At 48.7% G+C, this 21,381-nt stretch overlaps 1 protein-coding gene across 1 annotated transcript in view; it reads right to left on the bottom strand.

Annotated features, from left to right (window-relative positions):
* SCO2 (synthesis of cytochrome C oxidase 2) overlaps positions 1 to 20,609 on the bottom strand; it is an 80,622-nt gene extending 60,013 nt beyond the window's left edge. Inside the window, exon 1 of the mRNA XM_069629490.1 lies at positions 20,494 to 20,609. Within this exon, the coding sequence (XP_069485591.1) occupies positions 20,494 to 20,495 (2 nt within the window). The 5' untranslated portion in view covers positions 20,496 to 20,609. The remainder of the gene's footprint in view (positions 1 to 20,493) is intronic.
* Between the last annotated feature and the right edge of the window lie 772 nt (positions 20,610 to 21,381).

The raw sequence follows: 21,381 nt of genomic DNA, 5'->3' as shown, positions 1-21,381 counted from the left end.
AGGGGGGGACAGGGAACGCCCGATGGCTCAAGGAGCAGCCTTAGTCTGTCTGTCTCCCCCTAACCCCACTCTCATAAACACAAAACTTGAAACAGTCAGAGGCATTGGAGAGCAATAGATTTCAGTGGCAAATCAATAGTCAACCAGTAGCACGGCTCACTGGAGGGATTCTAGGTTAGCACTCTCCTCCTTATCCAATTTCTGGAATATGTAAATAGCCACTCAGTTGGCTGGACGTAGATTAGCAGGCAAAAGTGGAGGGTAGTGCAAATATATTCACGTACAGTTTTTCAACAGTCCAGCTTTCACTTTCCCACTTTCGGGTTACAGGTTTTCCGCACTCTACTATCATGCGGAAGTACCAAAGTGCAGAGGGGTGAGGAAACTCGGGTTACCAACGGAGGTCGGCCAATGACTTACTTGCAAACCTTGGTGACTGGAGTAACCCCCTCCATGTCGCTCCACCATGAACCACCAATAACGACTTGTGCCTCCACTTCACCTCTGTGCAGCACTCCGCGCTTGTGTTAGGGTTAAATGCTCCTCCTCCTCCACCTCACGTGAGCATAGGCAGCAAAAACAGCAGTAAATGTGCTAATCATCTTCATACCCAGTTTATAAAGGCTAGAGATTTCAACACCATTTTAAGCACCTCCCTAGGTAGATCCAGCAGAGTTGCGAGAGCTCTTCCATTCTCTGCACAGGAAATTCACAAGGGCATGCATGATTTTGAGCTTTTAGACCTGTGGAGGACACTCCATCCAAGTGATAGGGAATATTCATATTACTCTTCAGTCCATGAAATGCAGTCATGGATTGAATGTATCTTAATCGGGACGGGACTGTTAAATAGGTCTCGGGAGTGTATTCTGCTCCTCAGGACTCTATCAGAACACCCCTGCTTATTTTGGACATTTCTTCTTGAGGAGAATGTGATTGAGCAACTTCTCTGGCATTTTAAATTGCATGCACTGTCTGATGTAGCATTTAAAAGTGACACAACGTGGTCATTAACACCTTTTTTAAAACTAATATCGACTTGGTCCCCCTGAATATTTACTATCTGGGACACAGTCAAGGTTTATCTTCATGCTGCATAGGCATAGAGAATGGAGTCCATAAGGCCATAAGAAGGAGTTTGACGGAACTCGAGGTAGAGATCAGACAACTTGAGATTGAAATGGATCAGGTCCAGCAATAACATCCTGCTTCCATCCATAAAAGTTCAACTGGACCGATTCCGCTCACTGGCAGATCAGGAGGTGAAATTAGTTTCTGCCCAGACACAGACCCGAAATATGGAGAGGACGGAAGACCTGCCGCTTACTAGCCTTACTGTTGTGTTCTGAAAGAGCCATCACCTCTTTTGTTTTGCTGTAGTCACCCCAAGTGGGACGGGTATGCCCAGACATGGGTCCCGTGACTGCTGGGCCGAGAGACCCAAGCTACTCCTTACTGATGAGACCTAACAAGACCAAAACATGTTTGTGGATGCTTGTGGTCTCGTGCAGAAGGGATGTGACCTAGTAGTTCAGGTTAGACTGCCCCTTTTGGGCTGGGACCAAGCCTGATTTGCATATGGTCTTTCCCCTTTTGTAATGGCTTGGCGGGTTGCCCAGAGCAATGCCAGTAGTTAAGATTAATTCTAAACCTTCCAGCCATCACCTCTTTTGTTTTGCATTCTGAACGGGGGCCTACCAACATAGCGACCATATTGAACGATGAAGGGACACTTATGTCAGATCTGAGTGACAGTGTATATGTTTCATAGTTCTAGCAAGACACTGTATGCTAGGAAGAATACACAATTCCCTATGGAACTCAAAGCAAACCTATGCGATATGCCAATGCGCATGTTAAATCAGAGCACCCTATACCCTTAAATGCCCCAATCACGGAAAAGGATATAATGAATGCCATTGCAGCGCTACCCACCTCAAAAGTCCTGGTATCGGATGGTTTAACCGCGTTATTTTTTTTAACAAATTTAGTCCTAAAGTGTCCATGCACTTGTTGAAAGTCTGGCAAGAAGCTTTCCAGTAAGGCTCCCTACCTCCTTCTATGGTGAAGCCATGATCACGCTAATCCTGAAGCCCATGAAAGACCCCACTAATTGTGGCTCCTATAGACCCATAGCACTACGTGTGGTGGCATATATCTAGTTGGCAGATATGAACTCTTGTCAGGAAGTTCTGTGGATGAGGGGGCAGATAGAAAAAGGGGGAGGGCGGTGTAAGGAACTCATGGTGGCAACAGTAAAGACAGACACAAGTGATCACAGTTCAAGGGCGTTCATTAAACTGTATGCAGGTTGGAAAAACGCCTAATCTAAACCTAAATCTAAGATAGGAGCAAGCGTCGACCATCAAACGAAAATAAGGCAGTACTAGTGGCATTGTTTCAAATGAAAAAGGGCCTATACTAAGAAACCTATTGCCAAGCCTTCCAACTAATAGAAAAAGGGTGTGGGATAGTTTTCAAAAAAAGAAAGAAGTGTTCACAAATAATATGTCAGGATATGGTAGCCTGGGTCTTCCTTGCCCACGTTTTGAGCACGGGGTAAGGTGGGATATTGGAGCACAGCACAGTCTCGAGCTCTCCCAGCATGAGACGACAGTTCTGTTTTAGCTTATCAGGAGCCTCGATGGCCAAGTCTTTTTTATCTTCAAAAAGTCTCTTGCCTTCTAGGGTGAGTAAAATAACAAACACAAAGTTCCTTTTCAGGTACCAATCGCTTTCCACAAATCATATATACAGTCCCCTTTCAGTGGGTCTTGGGTGATGACTTCCACCCCGGGAACCCACTCTTCTGGGCTTGGATCCTAAAACAGTTCCCATCGATATCAAGGCCTTCAGTGGTTGAGTCTCCTGTTTCCGAGAGCCTGATAGGTTTATAAAAATGACTAACAAACGCAAAGTTCTGTTCTACGTATTCCTCGGGGGATTGTTAGGCAGAATCCTGTGCAGTGCCCTTAGGGACCACTACACACAATTAAGACTACAGAAGGTGATACACGTTTTACCTTTGGTACAAGCCTGTACTACTATGTCATAGTGGTAGCAGTGGCGGAGCAGCCAGGCTTATCTCAAGAGTATATGAGCAGTAGCAGAGATTACACAAAGGGACCACAATTACTGTGACTCAAGCAAACACTGACTCAAGGTTTCAGGTAGAAAAATATAAGTACATTTATTTTTAAACCATTCGTTATAAACACAACACTTCTATGAAACTTCAATAAAAACCACACGTTAAATATACTACAACTAACCAATTCACTTTGTACAGTAAGTCTCAAGGTAAGTACCCTGTGTTGGAATGAACCGGTGTTAGGCACAAAACACGTTACCGCGAATACGATTGTGATCACTTTTTGACAGTTCGGGCTACTAAACAAACGCGTATCCGTGACATGAAATGCTACCGGTTCAAAAACACACTTAGCACCTGAGATACCCAGAGGGAGTTAGAGGCAGAAATCACAGGCAATATTTTGGTTAGGCAGGCAGAATCAAGAAACACTAAGAAACAGGAGTTCAAAAGTCAAAGGGCCGGAGCCAGGGTAGAAAGACACCGGGCCAGTTGCCGAAGATCACACGGTCAGACAGTTCACGATTCAACGCAGCCAAAAGTACTTCAATATTGTCAATGTTCGGAAGCAAAAGTTATAAGAAGGAGGGAAGACAAGGGCAAGCCTTGAAAATGAAGAAAAGGGATTCAGCCAGTTTCCTCAACAGAACACAGTACCTTGTTCCAATGGTGCCCTGGCAGTTGTTCCTGTTGGTTTCCCGCAGGCCCACGATTCCTGGAGCTTCGTCGAGAAGGAAGGACGTCTGAAGGGGGTCTGCACCACACAGGGATGAAGCTGGCAGCAGCGACACGGAATAAAAGGTGTGCTCCTTAAAAACAGTAGAAGCTCTTCAGGTGGCTATCCGGACCACTACAGCAGTGTGCAGCGATTTCGACCATGGAAGAGGATCCTCTGGCTGAAGAAGAAGATGAGCTGGTTATCCCCACCAAGCTCAAGGGAAGAAGACTCCGGACTGGATCTTCTCTGAGTCGTTGAAGGGCAGATAGCTCAGGACTGCAGCAGGGCTTCACCAGGACGGGGTAGTTGCAGCAGCCATCGTTCGCTCTGCTTCTCTTCGGTTCCTTGTAGTTCCAGTGGCGACTCTCTGATTTCTAGCCCAAGAGCCTGCCTTTTATGCGAAAACCCCCCATTCACGCAGCCTGGCTGTCAATCACCCAGCAGGGGGGTTGTCCAGCCCGGACAACTACCCTGGCCAATCATGACAAAGTGCAACTTGGGTTTCCTAGGATACCCTGTGCAGGGGGTGACTACACCTCTCCCTCAAATTCAGCCCACCCAGACACCCAGGCGCCTTGAGGAGGGCTTCTGAGCAGAAGCCCGCCAAAAGACAGTGAACAAAGAAGGCGAATCTGGTTTGCCGCGCAAAGTAAAACACAAGAAGGACTTTAACAAAAAGAAATGGCGAATAAACCCAACCGGAGCAATAAGAAAGACGATTTGGTCAAGTGGGTTTATGTTCGAGGCTAATATAATAGCCAAGAACAGTACCACGTTTATCTAATATAATCGCGGTAGAAAACTTAGGGTAGATACCACTGCCACCAGCCAAGTCTAAATGTTAAAAGAGCAAAACAATGCTCTAGGAGGTACAGATAAAAAGGGATACGAGTTAATCCTTTCCAGTACTCCATGGAAGATGGGGTGTACTGGATCTGTGGTAGATTGACTAAGTAAAGTTAATGGTAACTTTACCCTTTTCTGGGGGACAGTAGTCGCCTCAGAAATGGAGTCGAGGGAAGTCCTAAACACAACCCTGTGCCACGGCACTGAAGGTGCTGTGTGACACACACAAAGAAGGGGGCTACCGAAGTGGTGTACTTCAGAGTCCACACTCATAAAAACAGATGGAAACACATAGCAAAACACAGGTAAGAGTGGGGGAAAAGCTCTCACTCTTTCTTACCAAGTGGAGAAAAATAAACTCCAGAAGTCCAGCAAAGCTGCTTGGGGACTCACTAGGTGAGGGAAATTAGCCATAATTGAGAATTTTCCTTAACAGGGATGGCTTCACCCCTGGGCCCCCCTCTTCCGGGCACAGACCCCTCTTTGCTTTCAGCCTCCCTCCACCGGGTTCAATATGGCTTTCTCTTGGTTCCCAAATCTTAATGTCTTTTCTAACAGTTCATAGTGGACATCCCTCTACCAGGTTCACGTTTGTCAAAGCACTGTTTTTTGGGACTTTAGACTTTGTCCCCTCTTAGTCAGCATCACTCTTCCGGGTTCACTCTGGCCAACTTCACATACACATTTACTTTCAATGTTGCAGGATTTCTCCAGCATGGGGTCTGGCATGGATTCAGATGCTCAGGAATATTCCCCCGTCGTCAGGCTGGGAATCCTCGGGAAAGAAAAAATCAGTTTCAGTTTTGTTTCTGAACTGTCTTTCTACTAGTAACCAATCACTGGTCTCGGGGTCATACTGCCCCCAACCAATGACTGCCCTCTACCTAAGCCCCTCCTCTGGCAGCCATCTTCAGATTTTTAGAGCACGTTCAAGAGTCCTTGTGCTATAGCTCTCGAGCGTTTACTTTATTTTGCGATTGTTCGAAGAGTTTACTTCCGATCAACGGGGAACCGTTTCAGAATTTTCTACGCCCCTCACGGGCGAATTTTCATCGAGTTTTCACTTCTTGGGGGATTCCGGAAGACCTTTGAGGCCTACACCGCGTGGGCATGGCCCAGGACAAGGTATACACAACTCCAAGACCCAAGCTGTTCAGAAGCTGCCCTGGATGCGGACTACAGAATTTCTTCAAAGGAAGATGAGCACTCCCGGTGTCTCTACTGCCTTCGCAACGACAAATCACACGTGGAGAAGGACTGTGCGTTTTGTAAGAACATGTCGGAACGGACAACAAGGGATCGTCGTACCCGACTTGCCAACTGGCTGGAGGGGAAAGCCCCGGTCGATCCCGACGGCGACAGCCGAGGGGGAGCAAGGCAGCGACCGTTCCCACAAGGTTTTAGTTTTTTTTTACCAATTAATAGTCCCATGTGCCCGGCTGCTGTGTGCAATTTGTGATTGTGTCGCAGTGGGTGTGGGGCAAAAAGGGGACACCAGACCCCGACCCCTCGAAGACACAGTAGACAATAATGCTCCACACTTTAGGAACTGCGCCACACTAGGTTCTGGTGAAAAAGGTGTGTATTTAATAAATTGCCCTTTCCAATAACACGTGTTTCGACACAAAGGTGTCTCTTTCAAATCAGGGTTAGTCAAAAAGCTAACTTCCGCATCTAGGTTGTCAGTTCATAGGAGCACACAAAAATCACGGGATAAATCCCCCTAAGTTACTCGCAAAGGTCACTTGCCGTCTGTAGCTACAGGCGGCAAGTTACTCGCCAATGTCACTTATTGTCTACTACCTCCCCACAAGGTGAAGGCCTCAGGCGCGCTCAAAGTCGCGAAGGCTCTGATCCACCCGGCTAAGACGATCAAAGGAGTCGTGGTGGCCCTGGAAAAGCCTGTGGAGGCTAACCCAGTAGAGATGACATCCGGGCCTAGAGTTTCCCTGCCACCCCGGAGGGAATCCTGTTTTCAGCATATCAATAAGACCCCCGTGAAACCCCAGGCGCAGAAAGAGGGGGCACGGTAGCCATAACAGACAGATACCACCTCTGAAGATGAGCTGGCTGGCGTCGCAAAGATCCTGGACAAGAGGTTTGAGGAAGTCCGGTCCTACGGGAGGGATCCCGACGAGGCAGGCGTAGAAAACGACGTTGGAGCCGACAAGGAGCCGTGGACCGTGGAGGAGACGGAGGACCCTACTCCCCAGCCGTTGCTCCTGTCGCAACTGGTGTCTATGCCACAGGACAACTCGGGAGCAATCTTGATGGCTATCCAGGCCCTGTGTACGGAGATAAGGACAAGATTGCCCTTAACCCCAGCGGATGATCCAGCAGCGCCTGGACCGTCGGGAAGCCCACTGAACAAGCGGAGGTGAATCCATCCTCCCCCCTCCTTTCCAGCCTTCACCTCCTTCCCCTCCACCGAGGGATGAGACTGGAACGGAGACACTGACGACGGGGACGGACGACGGCGGTGGTGACAACGGGATGGATCTTCCATCACCTCCTGCCCGGGCCTCCCCGCCCGACGAAATTGGCTCTTTCCACACCATGATCGCCAAGGCTTCGGGGCTCTTCCAACTTTGTACCGAAGAACAGAAGAAGGAGGGCTTCCTCTACCAGCGACGGGAGGCCAAGAGGAAGACCGTCCTCTAAGTACCGCTACTAGACAACATCTGGGACGAAGGACTGTCGCTACTCAAGAACCCGTCCACGGCTCCTGCGAAGAGGGACCGTTATGAGAAGAAGTACTGTGTCCCAGATTCCACCCGATGTGCCTCAGAGCTCAGCCGTCCCCGGATTCGGTGGTCTGCGCAGCGGCCAAGAAGAAATCGGCAGGGGCGACGGGATCAGCTTCCACTTCCCCATCGGACGGCGAGGGGAAGAAGCTGGACGCCATGGGACGACCAGTCATCTCGTCGGCGGCGACGACCATCAAAGTTGCCAACGCCCTCGTGATCATGGCACGCTACGACAGGGAGATGTGGTTCAAGATCGCTCCCCTCCTGGACGTCCTCCCAGACGACAAGAGGGCAGAAGCCCTTGAAATCCTGCAGAAAGATGAGGTGGCTTCCGACCACGCCATCACGGTGGCCACAGACATCGCTGACACCGGCTTTTACCAGATGGGCAACAGCGTTTGCCTTCGTCGGCGCAGTTGGCTTAAGGCCACCGATTTCCGTCAGGACGTGCAGACCAGGGTACTGGACATGCCCTTCGACGGGAACAACCTGTTCGGCAAGGTAGTGGACGAGTCACTGCAGGCCATCAAGGCGGACACCGAGACAGCCCGGGCCTTGGGTTCTCTCCAACGACGACGGTCGCCCTTTCGGACCTCCGGAGGCAAATCTCAAGGTGCGTCCAAAGGATTTGGTGGCGGTTCCTCGTCGTACCGCCAAGCAGCCCATTCATCGTCACAGGAGGCCTACAGAGGCCGCGGCAAGGCCGGAGGAGGTAGTCGTCGCCAGGGAGGCCAAGGCGCCAAGGCCTCAGCGAAGCAGGATTGAACCGGCCACGGTATCGGGCCCCCACCGAAGCACCCCGGTGGGAGGCCAGCTGGTGAAATTCGTCAGCGTGTGGGAGTCCATCTCCACCGACCGTTGGGTGCTGGACGTGCTGGGCCACGGGCACACTCTGGAATTCCAAAGAAAGTGTCCCTGTCTACCATCTGTAGCCAGGAAGGAAAACCACGTCCCACAGCTACTTCGGAGGTAAGAGCAATGCTGAAAAAGGGCGCGATAGAACTCGTCCCAAAGAGGCTCCGGGGCTCCAGAGTGTACTTGCGGTACTTCCTCGTCCGAAAGAAGACCAGCGGTTGGCGGCCCATCCTGGACCTTTGTCTTCTAAACAAATACATCAAGTCCCAGAAATTCCAGATGGTCATCCTCCAGTACGTGCTGGGACAGCTGGAGGAAGGCGACTTCCTATTGTCGCTGGACTTGAGGATGCCTACTTCCACATCCCCATTCTCAAAGGACATCGAAAGTTCCTACGATTTGTGGTCCAAGGACGACACTATCAGTTCAAGGCCCTTCCCTTCGGATTGAAGTCAGCACCCAGGGTCTTCACCAAGTGCCTGGCACCGGTGGTGGTGGCGCGGCTGCGCATGCAGGGGATCCACGTTTACCACTACCTGGACGATTGGCTCATCCGAAGCAAAGTCAAGGAAACTCGCCGTCGATCACACAGCGAAGACCGTCCAACTGCTCACGGAACTGGGATTCTCGATCAACTTCGTAAAACCCCACTTGGTACCGTCGCAAGATGCCCTGTTCCTGGGAGCCAGACTCGACACAGTGGCGCAATTGGCTTTGCGGTCAGAGGAAAGGATGAAGGCCATCTTGGGCAAGGTACAACGGCTGTTGACCATGGACGTGGCTAGGGTGAGGTCCATCAAGTCCCTACTCAGCATGATGTCATTGTGCATTTACTGTGTGCCTATGCAGGTTGCGGATGCGACCACTGCAGGAGTTCCTTGACGCCTGTTGGATGCAAGCAGCGGGCAGCTTCAAAGACAGGATCTCACTCAGCTTCAAAGACAGGATCTCACTCAGCAAGACTTTCCGCCAAGCGATCCAGTGGTGGGGCACCCGCGCGCATCTAGCGGCGGGCATGGACTTCCAGACCCCGGCACATCAGGAAACGGTGACGACGGACGCCTCCCTGGAAGGATGGGGAGCGCACACCAGAGATCTCCAAGCAAGAGGCCTTTGGCTCCCGGAGGAGAGGTCACTAAAAATCAATGTCCTGGAGCTCCGAGCCATGTTCTGGGCCCTCAGGTCGTTCCTCCGACCCTCAAGGGCAAGGTGGTAAGGGTCTTCACCGACAACACCACCACAATGTTCTACATCAGGAAGCAGGATCTGTGGCACTGGGCCGTTGCCCAAGGGATGTTCCTGGTACCTTTCCATCTGGCAGGAATAAAGAAAACCATCGCCGACTCACTCAGCAGAGAGCTGCGCTCGTTCCACGAGTGGGAGCTTCGGCAGGATCAAGTGGATCTCCTATTCTGACGATGGGGCAATCCCCAGATCGACCTATTCGCGACGGCGACGAACGCCAAGTGCCGGAGGTTCGCCAGCAGGTTTCCCCAGCCGGGGAGTATGGCCGATGCCTTCTCATTCCCCTGAGATGGCCTGTTCCTGTATGCGTTCCCTCCGTTGCTGCTGCGACTCAGTCAATTCAGACGGTCCCGGTGCAGGATGATCCTCGTCGCTCTGGCGTGGCCGAGGCAGATCTGGTTCCCGGATCTTTTGGACATGTCAGCGTTCCCCTGGTCAAACTACCGACGGACGCGGATCTTCTCGCCAGGGAAGGAGGCGCCATCCTCCATCACGACCCAGGATCGCTGAACCTGCAGGCCTGGCTCCTGCAGCACTAGAGTTCGGTGGGTACAATAACCTGGCGGACTGCAGGGAGGTGCTTGCTTGCAAAGGCCAGGGCGTCCTTGACTCTCAAGTGCTATGGACACAAATGGAAGAGGTTCTCTGTCTGGTGCCGTCCACAGAAGATTAGCCCTCTGTGGATTACGGCCCCTCCAGTGCTGCCGTACTTGCTATCGCTGGCCAATGCGGGGCTGGCACATGCCTCCATCAAGATCCATCTGGTGGCTATCCCCCGCTACACCAGAACTCTGGGGCGGTCATCTCTCTGGTCTCATCGCCTGGTGAAGGAGTTCATGAAAGGACTGTTCCAGTCATTCCTGCCGGTGAAGGCCCCGGCGTGGAAGCTCAACGTGGTGCTGACCAGGCTCATGGGGCCACCATTCGAGCCTCTGCATTCGGCACCGTTGAAGTTCCTGTCGTGGATGACAGTGTTTCTTGTGGCCATCACCTCTGCACGACAAGTGGGAGAGATCCAGGCCCTCTCCTGTAAACCTACATACCTGACATTCCACGAGATGAGGGTAGTGCTGAGGATGCACCCCTCCTTCATGTCCAAGGTGCCGTCGGACTTCCATCTCAACGAGCCTTTGGTGTTACCTGTTTTCTTCCAGTCACCTTTGTCGCCGGCTGAGAGGACTTTGCACTCGCTGGATGTGGCTAGAGCGCTCAAGTTCTACGTGGGCCGCACGAAGAGTCTTCGGAAGACATCACAGCTGTTTGAGAACTTTGGACCTGTTTGTGAACTTCTGGACCTGTGAACCAAGGGAAGGCTCTCTCGAAGGCTTCCATTTCCAGATGGCTTCCGGCTGCATCATGCACTGCATCATGCACTGTCACCGGTTGGCAAACTGACCTTTGCCCGGCCGTCCAAGAGCCCATTCAACCAGAGCGATTGCTGCTACCATGGCGTTCCTGTCTGGTGTTCCACTGTTGGACATCTGCAGGGCTGCTACGTGGAGGTCGACGCACACCTTCACAAGATTCTACTGCGTCGACCGGGATTCCAGGGAGGAGTCCAGAGTCGGCCAGGCAGTGCTGCGCAACCTGTTCGCCTGAAGGTGAGCCTGGTGAGGAGGTAAGAGATGCTTAATGTTGAGTTGTTGAAATGCATAATGTTGAGCCTTGCCACCTCCCGTGTTTGTGCATGTGAGTACTGCTATGTATTCTTGTATTCATGAGCATGTGAATCCATGCTAAACCCCATGCTGGAGAAGGAACAAGTTACTTACCTGTAATTGTTGTTCTCTAGCATGGGTCTGGCATGGATTCACATGTGAATCCTCCCTCCAACCCCTCTGCTACTCTTCTCTTGGTCCTACTGCCACTTTACGTGCTACCAAATCTGAAGATGGCTGCCAGAGGAGGGGCTTAGGTTGAGCGCAGTCATTGGTTGGGGGCGGTATGTCCCAGATACCAGTGATTGGTTACTAGTAGACAGTTCAGAAACGAAACTGAAACTGATTATTTCTTTACCGAGGATTCCCAGCCCGACGACGGGGAATATTCATGAGCATGTGAATCTATCCCAGACCCATCCTGGAGAACAACAGTTACAGGTAAGTAACTTGTTCCTTACTTCCCTTGCTTTCTTATAGTTCTTAGGTCAAAGGCTTTCGACTGTAGAGGGATTTTGCTTGACCGCCTGTATGACCACTTTGAGCTATCTCGACGGCTCTCCTACGGCCTTCTGGTATCTGTAGTTTCCCTCGGGGATCAATCAGAGTCGACCAGAGTTTCTCGAAGCAGCACCCACGTGTTGCTGGTCCCCTTCTGCAGCTGGTCTCCCCTTTACAATTTTTCTTTGAACTTCTTTTACTTTGCCACTTTGCAACTTTCATTCCCCACAGCCCGGTTCTGATCAGTTTTCCCTTCGACTCACTGGCTGTGATGAACAGCTTGCTTTTCTTCACAACTGGTGTCATGGCCGGTACCATGGTAGCAGGAGTCTCCCTCGATCCAGCTTATCAGCGTCAATACGCTCGGTGTACCTTTGACATCTGCTGCAGGAGACTTGGGATATTGTCCTCGGTCTTACGATTCCTTTTGCAGAGGTTTCGCTGGGTTTTGTCAAGAAGGGCTAGGTTGTGTCTCTCCTCGTCTGCCTCTCGATGTTTGTCGCCTTTCTCCTCCTCTTGAACTGCCTGGTCTTGATAGCTGTCTCATTGTGCGGTTTGCCTCGCTCGTACTGTGCTCTATATGCTCACTTGTTCCCCTTTTTATCCCTCTGGGGAAGGGAAAGGGACGTCAGGTGTGTGCGATTCTGATAAATTGCCTGACTTTTGCCTGACCCTGGTATTGGGACAAGTCAGGTAAACGGCTCTGGTGTTAGTCCATTGTCTTTCATGTTGTGCGAAAGTGTTTGTGTCGGAAAAGGGGGGGGCAGTGTTTTTGAATGTCCTACGGAAGAGGATGGGGAAAAGGTGTTGAAGGAAGGGGGATGCCACGTCTCGCCCGTCAGTGTCCCACTCCCACTCCCCGAGGACACCCGATCCAGGTGATCCTCCCTCACTCACCCACAGGATCCAATAGCGATGGCCATGTCCTGGCCACCTGGACGACAGGTCTCTGGGATTTAGCCAGGGTGACACCTTCAGGTTTCTCACAGCGGTTAAACAGGCATAGGGTGCAAGCTTTAATCGGCCACTGAGTGACTACTGTATATTTTTTATGTTGAAGGGAAAGCGTGAAAGGGAATTGTATCTGGGCAATCACAAACAATGGAGGCTCTGCCAAAACTAGGGTGAGTTGGCAGTTAGTTGACAAGTTGTCCCACTGAGCTTGACCATAACCCTCGGGAGTGGCTCCCTCTGAGGGTTTGACAACTGAGAACTAGGTCTGCCTCCCATCACAGTCTTCAGCTACAACCCAAACAGACTCGTTTTTGGGACACTGAGAATGCTAGGATCCATCGCTGATTGTTTCAATGTGTCCCTCCTCAGCACACGAGGGAAGCGGCTACATCCCCCATGCACAGCCCCCACCCACTCACACAAATACTAGAGCAGCGTCTTCTGATTCTAGAATAGGTCTCTGAAGTACAGGCAAATCCCAGTTCGGTCCAGAACCTTGCTACGACCCACCTCAGCAAGCTCTACCCCATGAGGCAGACGGGCGGCTGTAAACCCGGTCTACCGCAGGGTGTCCCTCTGTATCTGGTAGGTGATAGGACACCGCTGCCACACTAGCTCATGGAAGCCTTTCAGAAGCTACCCTGTACTGGTGTAGCAGCAACGTCCTATTTAAATGAAAGTCTCCAAGCTGCTATGTACAAGCAGAGAGCTTATCACTTAAATAGTGCACTGCTGCCACACCAGCATGGGCAGTCTTTCAAAGGCTGTCCCATTCTGGTGTAGCAGCAGTGCCCTATTGAAATGAAAAAAGTCCTGCTCCCATGCTGGAGCACCCAGAAGAAGGGACATTTGTTTTTATGAGGAGCAAATCTAATATATTTTTCAGGGGTGGGCTGCAGTGGCCAGAGCTCTTCCATTGTTTAGAATGGTAGGTATGTGCAGTGCATGTAACAGACAAATCAGAGCAGGCATATTAAGCCTTTGTGCAATCTAACTAGGAATGGGAAATTAGGACCCGTAGGATACAAGTATATCTCTGTAACAGAGACATTAACACCCCTGGCTATATTACAGGGACTCAAACTTACTTTTATCTCTTATTTGATTCATTTTTTATTTGACTTTTTATTTTAGTAGAAGTATTTGAGTACTGATTACATTTGAATTTTTAGGTTTTGGCTCCATGAGGTGGTGGTTTAGTTCCCCTCTGCATGTGAGCCAAAATGAATGCCCTAAATGATGACTAGGAGATAAGGCGTCAGGTTCAGTCCTTACCTCTTTACTTCTAGACTCCTTTGCTGGGAAGTGGTAAGGCCAGTCCTTTCAGGTAGCCACCATGCAACCCGATTACAGGATAACAGGTAAGCACTACGGCTACCCCGGGAGCCAGGTCCCAGGGGGGAAAAAACCTTTAGGGGGGGGGAAACAAGGTGCTGAGAAGACGTTCCAGGTAAATTTGTTATTCTGGGAATTTGTCTTTACAGGAACCAGGAACAAGTAGAAAACACAAGGTTGGAAGGCAAACTAGCGTTCCGCAATACAAAACAATTGCAATGCGAGAAGCCTTCTGAATTACCTCTATTTATTTCCGGGTATCAGATGTTGCCGAGCACGTGAACGCGATATCACCGCGTGGCAAGAGCGTCTGGTAGCCATCTTGGATCGGGACACAATTTGAAAGCATTTCCAAAATGAAACCTGATCAGATAAGCGCCAAGTAGGCGAAAGCATGACATAAGGGTTGGCAGAGGCAGATATAGAGTCTGGCTTTTGTTTGGCTGAACTGTCTTTTGTCTTGGTTATCTGCAGTTAAAAGGTTTTGCATTATTCATATTACCAAACGTGTTTTAGGATCAGACAGCAGGCGACCATTGCCAAACACAGTTGGCCATTTCTGACTTTCGCCAGCATCCAAACCAACCACAGTTGCCTATCCCCAAGTCAATCATTGCCAACCATGGCCCACCATCCCCAATCATAGCTAACCATTGCCAAGCATGGCCAATCATGGTCAAGTCTTGCCGATCATGGACAGCGATTGTGGACCATGGCCGACTATAGCCATCTGTTGAGATAGTAAGGTTGTTCTGTGGGTTGAGTCCCCACCACAGAGATCTGAGGAACACCTCTAGAGACTGCACCTTTTATACTTTCAGGGTCTATCAAAGACTTTGAAATTATATGAGGTTAATGGTCAAGGTGTATTATTGAAGTGGCAAGAGTGTATTTAGTTTATGGAGGGTGTTTTGTCAAAGATTGTGTGAGAGAGACAGGTGGAGAGAGATAAAGACAAACACTTAACACTCCAGCACCCAATTTGGCATCCAGAAAATCATCATGGAAGGGATAAACACATGTTATAAATATAATCCCCACCTGTGGAACACCACCAATCACTGGGGCACCCTTGAACGGCATTAATAAGCATGACAATTAATCTGTTTTTACATACTGCCTGCGCCTGCTGTATGCATCTCCTTCTTAACAAATGTATGATATACACAGCCTATAAGATAGGTAGACTGGTAATATTGCTGTGGAGAGGATTAATACACTTGCTACCGTGATCTCCATGTGAGCAGGAGTAGGTACAATTTTTATTTTATTTAAAATATTTTCATGGTGAAACATATTCTAATGAGGCCTCACAGCGTTGACAGCATTGGCAGCTTCCACTGCCGCAAAGTTAATGAAATAGGAACAGTTCCACTTTCTAAGAGTATCATCTGGTATGGAAGACTTTGCTAAATCAGGGGATTACACCAAGAACTGCACTAGAAGCAGCAAACATGCTTTAAAAAGATTGTGGCAGTGGGGTTTGAAAGGTAAGGCTGTATCAACCCTACTCGCTGACAATCTGGCAGGGCTTCTGTATTGATCTGCACAAAAGAGGAATACATCCGTACAGTACTCCACTCATGCACATCTTCTGAACTAAGGACGTGAGACCAAAGGACATGCAAGAGAGAAGAGGTGGCACTTTGCAGCAGCACAACATCTCACTTATCTCCCGACTCAGGGTCTGAGCCCAGGCCATTGTAAAAGGGAGACAACATAATGCGTGCCTGCTGCACCCATGCACCAAAGAAGTATCCCACTTGTGTTCGGAATTGAGGGCTTCTTACCTGCAGATGCTGTAAGGGGTGAGAAGCACAACCATGTATGCCTACTGTGTTGATGTTTCTGCACAGCATACTGTGTTGCCCGCATCACTCTGCCCGACGCCACAAGGGCACGCTGTTCGTGGTCGAGGAGGCGTGTGAGGGTCTCGCAGTGCGCTGCACAGAAAAGCACAGAGCGGCAGGCAGACAGGTTGCTCCCATGGGGCTCTCCTGCTTGTGGAGTGAACTACAATATGCACACCAGCCGGGTGTGATAGCAGCATAGGTACTTTATTAAGAATAATACTGTATCTTGTTAACAATAACAAGACTATGGGCCTCATATTTCCCGGTAACACGAAGGTATTACAACCCCGGTGGCCGGGAAGTCAGGCGCCGGTAATTCGGTTTGTCCCCATTCCCATCCATTCCCATTGAGTCTAATAGGACTCAATGGGAATGGGGACCAAGGAAGCAACGTCACCGTTAATAAAGGTTTTGGTGCTTCCGTGAAACTCTGCGGGCGGGACGGCACCTGCCCACAGAGTCGTACTGTGCCGGTCCGGTAACAACAGTGCCGGTAGGCTTACCGGCACCGCTGTTACCGGGCCGGCACAGTCGTAAGTCAACTTTATGTGTAGAAATGCTCATTTCTACACATATCTCTCAGGCATATTACCTCCATGTTCCTCTTCCTTGCCCCAGTACCTACTTTTAAGGTATCAGCCTCTTTGACAGAAACCCTTCAGGTGTCGGCACATGAGGAGGGTCACACAGCTTGCAGACTTAATTGCTGCTGTAAACACGTTACTGGTGTAATAAAAATGCTGAAGCAAGGTCTGCATTCAGCCACTTAATTTATAAGCACTCTGTTTATTTCATTGAAGTGCTGTTAAGCACAAGCATTGGAAAAGCCAACAGTTTTGGCTTGTGTATAATATTAGGAACTTGCCGGGCACTGCTTAGATGCCCAGGTACTGCCACCATTTTGCACCTGCAACTACCAATGGGCAGTTAATACCAATATGTCTGTGCCTGACGAGTGCCTTTGCCATACCTACAAAAAAGCCCAAACTGTTCGCATTGCTAATTGTTGTATCAGTGTGCTCCGTCTTGTCTATGTTCCTGTTGCTGTCTGTCACAAACACACCTTGTACTCACTGACTTTCCTAATGTATTGCTGTTTGTGATTGTTTTTATTAGTGTCTCCTTGATGGAAAATTGTATTTGAAAGGTTAATTTCTTGATTTATGTAAGGAATCTGGTATATGATGAGTATGTATCACTTTGTTGAAATTACTGTTCACGTTCTTTCTTGAATATAACATTTTGACAATAAAAGTGTAGAACCTAATGGAGGAAGTCTCTTATGTGGTGTGTTAAAGCCCTTCAATCAGTAGGATGGGTGAAATGCACGTGGGTGGGTCATGAACTCATAGATGTGGCACCAGGACTGTAAAGCTTCATATCTTGATCGGCTGGAGAACACACGGACACAGTGGCGTATCAAGCGGGGGCTGGGGGGCACACTGCAACCCCACAGGCTTTTTGAGAGCCTGACTGGGACTTTCGTCAGTGGGCCACCTCTCCTGTTCGGCACCTCAATGAAGGTGCCCAAACGGGAAAGGTGTCCCCCTGGCAGGACAATGTGTGCTGAGTAATTCCTGCTCAGCACAGTAATTGTACTGGCAGCAGGGCACCTTACCCTTTCCGAAACCTCTGCCAGGACAATATCCCAAGGAGCTCCCGGCAGCAGCAGAGGGGCTCGCAAGTTGCTCTGTGTCAACAGAGCATTTCAATGTGAACCATTAGGCACTGATGGGAGGAAGGGTGGACTAAAAAAAGCCTGACTTGCTCCATATATAACAGTGCAATTTAGGTATTTTGCACAACAAAATTATTTGCCACTTGGCTTACTTATGACAACTTATTCTAAAGTCAGTTGCATGGCGCCTCCAAGTATCAAAGCCTGATGATGCTCCTTGCGATTTGCTTTCTGTGAATTAATGTTTGTTGGTGCAATCCATATGCAAATTAGTTGGTGTATGTATTTTGCCCCAGAGCGCCTGGACAGAGCTCTAATAGATGAGTTCCCTGCATCTGTAATGATTCTGCTGTTTTTTTTTGTTGTTTTAAAATGCGAGATGCCACTAGTAAAGTTACCAAAAAAATAGATTGGGGCAGGGGTGGGCGGTTTGTGGGCGCGAATGAGACAACCTGGAATTGCGTGCACTGCATTTGAGGGGAAAGTAGTAGGCGTTTCACCGTGGTTACCCCCTCACCACATCTTGCAATGCTGAATACTCCACTTACAGGATAATATAGGGAGGCTTTTCATAAGATGTAACTGTCTTGTTATTACCACAAAGCGCTGCTCAACATTTCATGAACTGTAACGAGCCATTAATGGCTTCAGTCGAAGCCTCGTATTTTAATGACAAGTTAAAGTTTATGCAATGCAGAGCTTCGTTCCGTTGTAGGTATAGATTAATCACTGTTTAGTATTCTGAGAGAAAGCTTTACATCAGCGGCTTCCTCAAAGACAGCCTCTCTTTTTAATGCAAAGTTTTCTCTCAGAATGAAGTGAAATTACTGTTCACGCTCCTTCTTGAATATAACATTTTGACAATAAAAGTGTAGAACCTAATGGAGGACGTCTTATGTGGTGTGTTAAAGCCCTTCAATCAGTAGGATGGGTGAAATGCACGTGGGTGGGTCATGAACTCAGATGTGGCACCAGGACTGTAAAGCTTCATACCTTGATCGGCTGGAGAACACCTGGACACAGTGGCATACTGCAGGGGCTGGGAGGGCACACGGCCACCCCACAGGCTCTTTTGAGAGCCTGACCGGGACTTCGTCAGTGGGCCACCTCTCCTGTTCGGCACCTCAATGAAGGTGCCCAAACGCGAAAGGCGTCCCCCTGGCAGGACAATTTGTGCTGAGTAATTCCTGCTCAGCACAGTAATTGTACTGGCAGCAGGACACCTTACCCTTTCCGAAACCTCTGCCAGGACAATGTCCCAAAGAGCTCCCGGCAGCAGCAGAGGGGCTCGCAAGTTGCTCTGTGTCAACAGAGCATTTCAATGTGAACCATTAGGCACTGATGGGAGGGAGGGTGGACTATTAGCAAGGACTTTTGTCCCTTTAGAAATGTGCATGGGAGGGAGTGATCAAGTGTGAGACGGTTGCATAATGCTGCAGGCTTTATGAAATAATGAGTATTGCTTTACCCAAGGGGGTTTGTTAGGCTCACATTAATCTGCATGATGCTATTGTGACTTTGCATGCAGGATGGGGACAATAAAACTAAATCCATCCTTTTATTGCTCAACATATTTCTATAATGATGTATACTTAAAGTTAATAATGAAAGGGTAGTTTCTTATGTAATGTGCTTTGCTTCCAAGGCATTGCTATAAATAAAGTATTATTTAAGCAGATGAAATGCAAAGGGAAACATTAATAAATATCTATATAAACTAAAACTGTGAAGATGTACTCAGTTGCTTAAATTGTCCACATCCCAGTTTCACCATTTAACCAAAGTGTGTGATCCTGGGCAGACCATGTAATCAGACTGCGTCTTATCTGCAGCTCTGTAATTGATTCACTTCAAAGCTTTAATATATCATGCTGTTATTTTTTTTTTAAAAAGCCTGACTTTCTCCATATATAACAGTGCAATTTAGGTATTTTGCACAACAAAATTATTTGCCACTTGGCTTACTTATGACAACTTATTCTAAAGTCAGTTGCATGGCGCCTCCAAGTATCAAAGACTGATGATGCTCCTTGCGATTTGCTTTCTGTGAATTAATGTTTGTTGGTGCAATCCATATGCAAATTAGTTGATGTGTAAGTATTTTGCCCCAGAGCGCCTGGACAGAGCTCGATTAGATGAGTTCCCTGCATCTGTAATGATTCTGCTGTTTTTTTTTGTTGTGTTAAAATGCGAGATGCCACTAGTAAAGTTACCAAAAAAATAGATTGGGGCAGGGGTAGGCGGTTTGTGGGCGTGAATGAGACAACCTGGAATTGCGTGCACTGCATTTGAGGGGAAAGTAGTAGGCGTTTCACCGTGGTTGCCCCCTCACCACATCTTGCAATGCTGAATACTCCACTTACAGGATAATTGTCTTGTTATTACAACAAAGCGCCGCTCAACATTTCATGAACTGTAACCAGCCATTAATGGCTTCAGTCGAAGCCTCGTATTTTAATGACAAGTTAAAGTTTATGCAATGCCGAGCTTCGTTCCGTTGTGGGTATAGATTAATCACTGTTTAGTACTCTGAGAGAAAGCTTTACATCAGCGGCTTCCTTAAAGACAGCCTCTCTTTTTAATGCAAAGTTTTCTCTCAGAATGAACAGTGTTCTATCTATTACAGCAACGAGGCCGCTCGTGGGTGCTCTGCTGCTTATGTCTGTGACAGCTCGGAAGAGGGGCCACTGCTCAGGCTTAATGCAGCCAATCAGCCGAAGACCAAGGGATACCGGATCCGTAAGGGATACCGAATATTACAGAACACCGCCACAGTCATCCAGCTATTTCACATAACTGCAACACAGACACGGCACTGAGAACTCAAATCATTCCCAAGTGCCTCGTGTTATTTCAGCACTGTGCTCAACATTGCGCTCAACCAATGCATCTCAATGCTGACCCGTAGTGCCGCCTTCTATTCTAGAACGTTGACCATTATAGAGCTCAGATGACGCGCTGCGGTTTAGCAGATTAATCCGCCCCTGCAGGGCCGTTATTGCAGTCACTCACATGGAGGTATGTTGCAGAAGGCTGCACGTCAGTCAGTTCCCTTTCTCCTTCCTGCGTGATTGTAGCTTCTAGTAACTTCCGATCCGAGAAACGGACCATGGCACCGCGCTGCGCCGCCCATCATCACGTGGGTTGCACGTTCGGGCGTGTCTGGTAAATCACGAGCGTCAAGGACCGCACTTCAGCTAGTTACCTGGGGGCTCTGCAGGTCTTCTGCATGGTAAGGAACTGGAATGCTATTGGTGTGGGAGAGGGCTGACATAAAATATGGACGGGGTTATACGTGTGGATTGGGAAGAGCTACAACAATGGGACTACTTGTTACACAAACTATTTTTTAACAGTTAGAGGATCATAGAGATTCCTAGCTTTCGTTTTTATTTCAGACCTCTCTGCACTCAAACATGACTATTTACATTTAAATAGTACTCATGATGTTAGCATAGTCATTATAAACACTTAATAACTTTTTGAAAGTAGGCTGGCGGCCCTAAATCCTCCTGAAGTGGTAGAAACAACCTTATCGACTTTTGTAGTAATTGGCATCAGAGCAAGCAGGACACTGGATGTTAGGGGAGAAGCCAAACAACGTTATTTCTTTACACCAAAAATAATATCCAATCATTAAGTGCCAAATAATGACACACTAAGAGTTACAGTATGGAAAGACAGTTAACTGTAATAAAAAGGAACTTTAGAGGTGGAATGCATGTAGGGTGAACACCTTAGATCTTGTCAAACAATAGACAGGAATGCTGAACATTCTGGTCCAATGGTTAGTTTTAGGCAGTGGTAGATTCAAGACAAAAGGCCGTGTGGGCAGGGCTGAAAGGGGCAGATTGGTGATGGTATACCCAAAAGCGCTATCACATAACCTATAAATCCCAC

Source organism: Ambystoma mexicanum, chromosome 12 (genome assembly GCF_040938575.1).
Source record: "Ambystoma mexicanum isolate Mex_15411 chromosome 12, UKY_AmexF1_1, whole genome shotgun sequence".
NCBI lineage: Eukaryota > Metazoa > Chordata > Amphibia > Caudata > Ambystomatidae > Ambystoma > Ambystoma mexicanum.
Note: the sequence above shows the minus strand (reverse complement) of the source record. Positions and strands in the feature narration are given on the sequence as shown.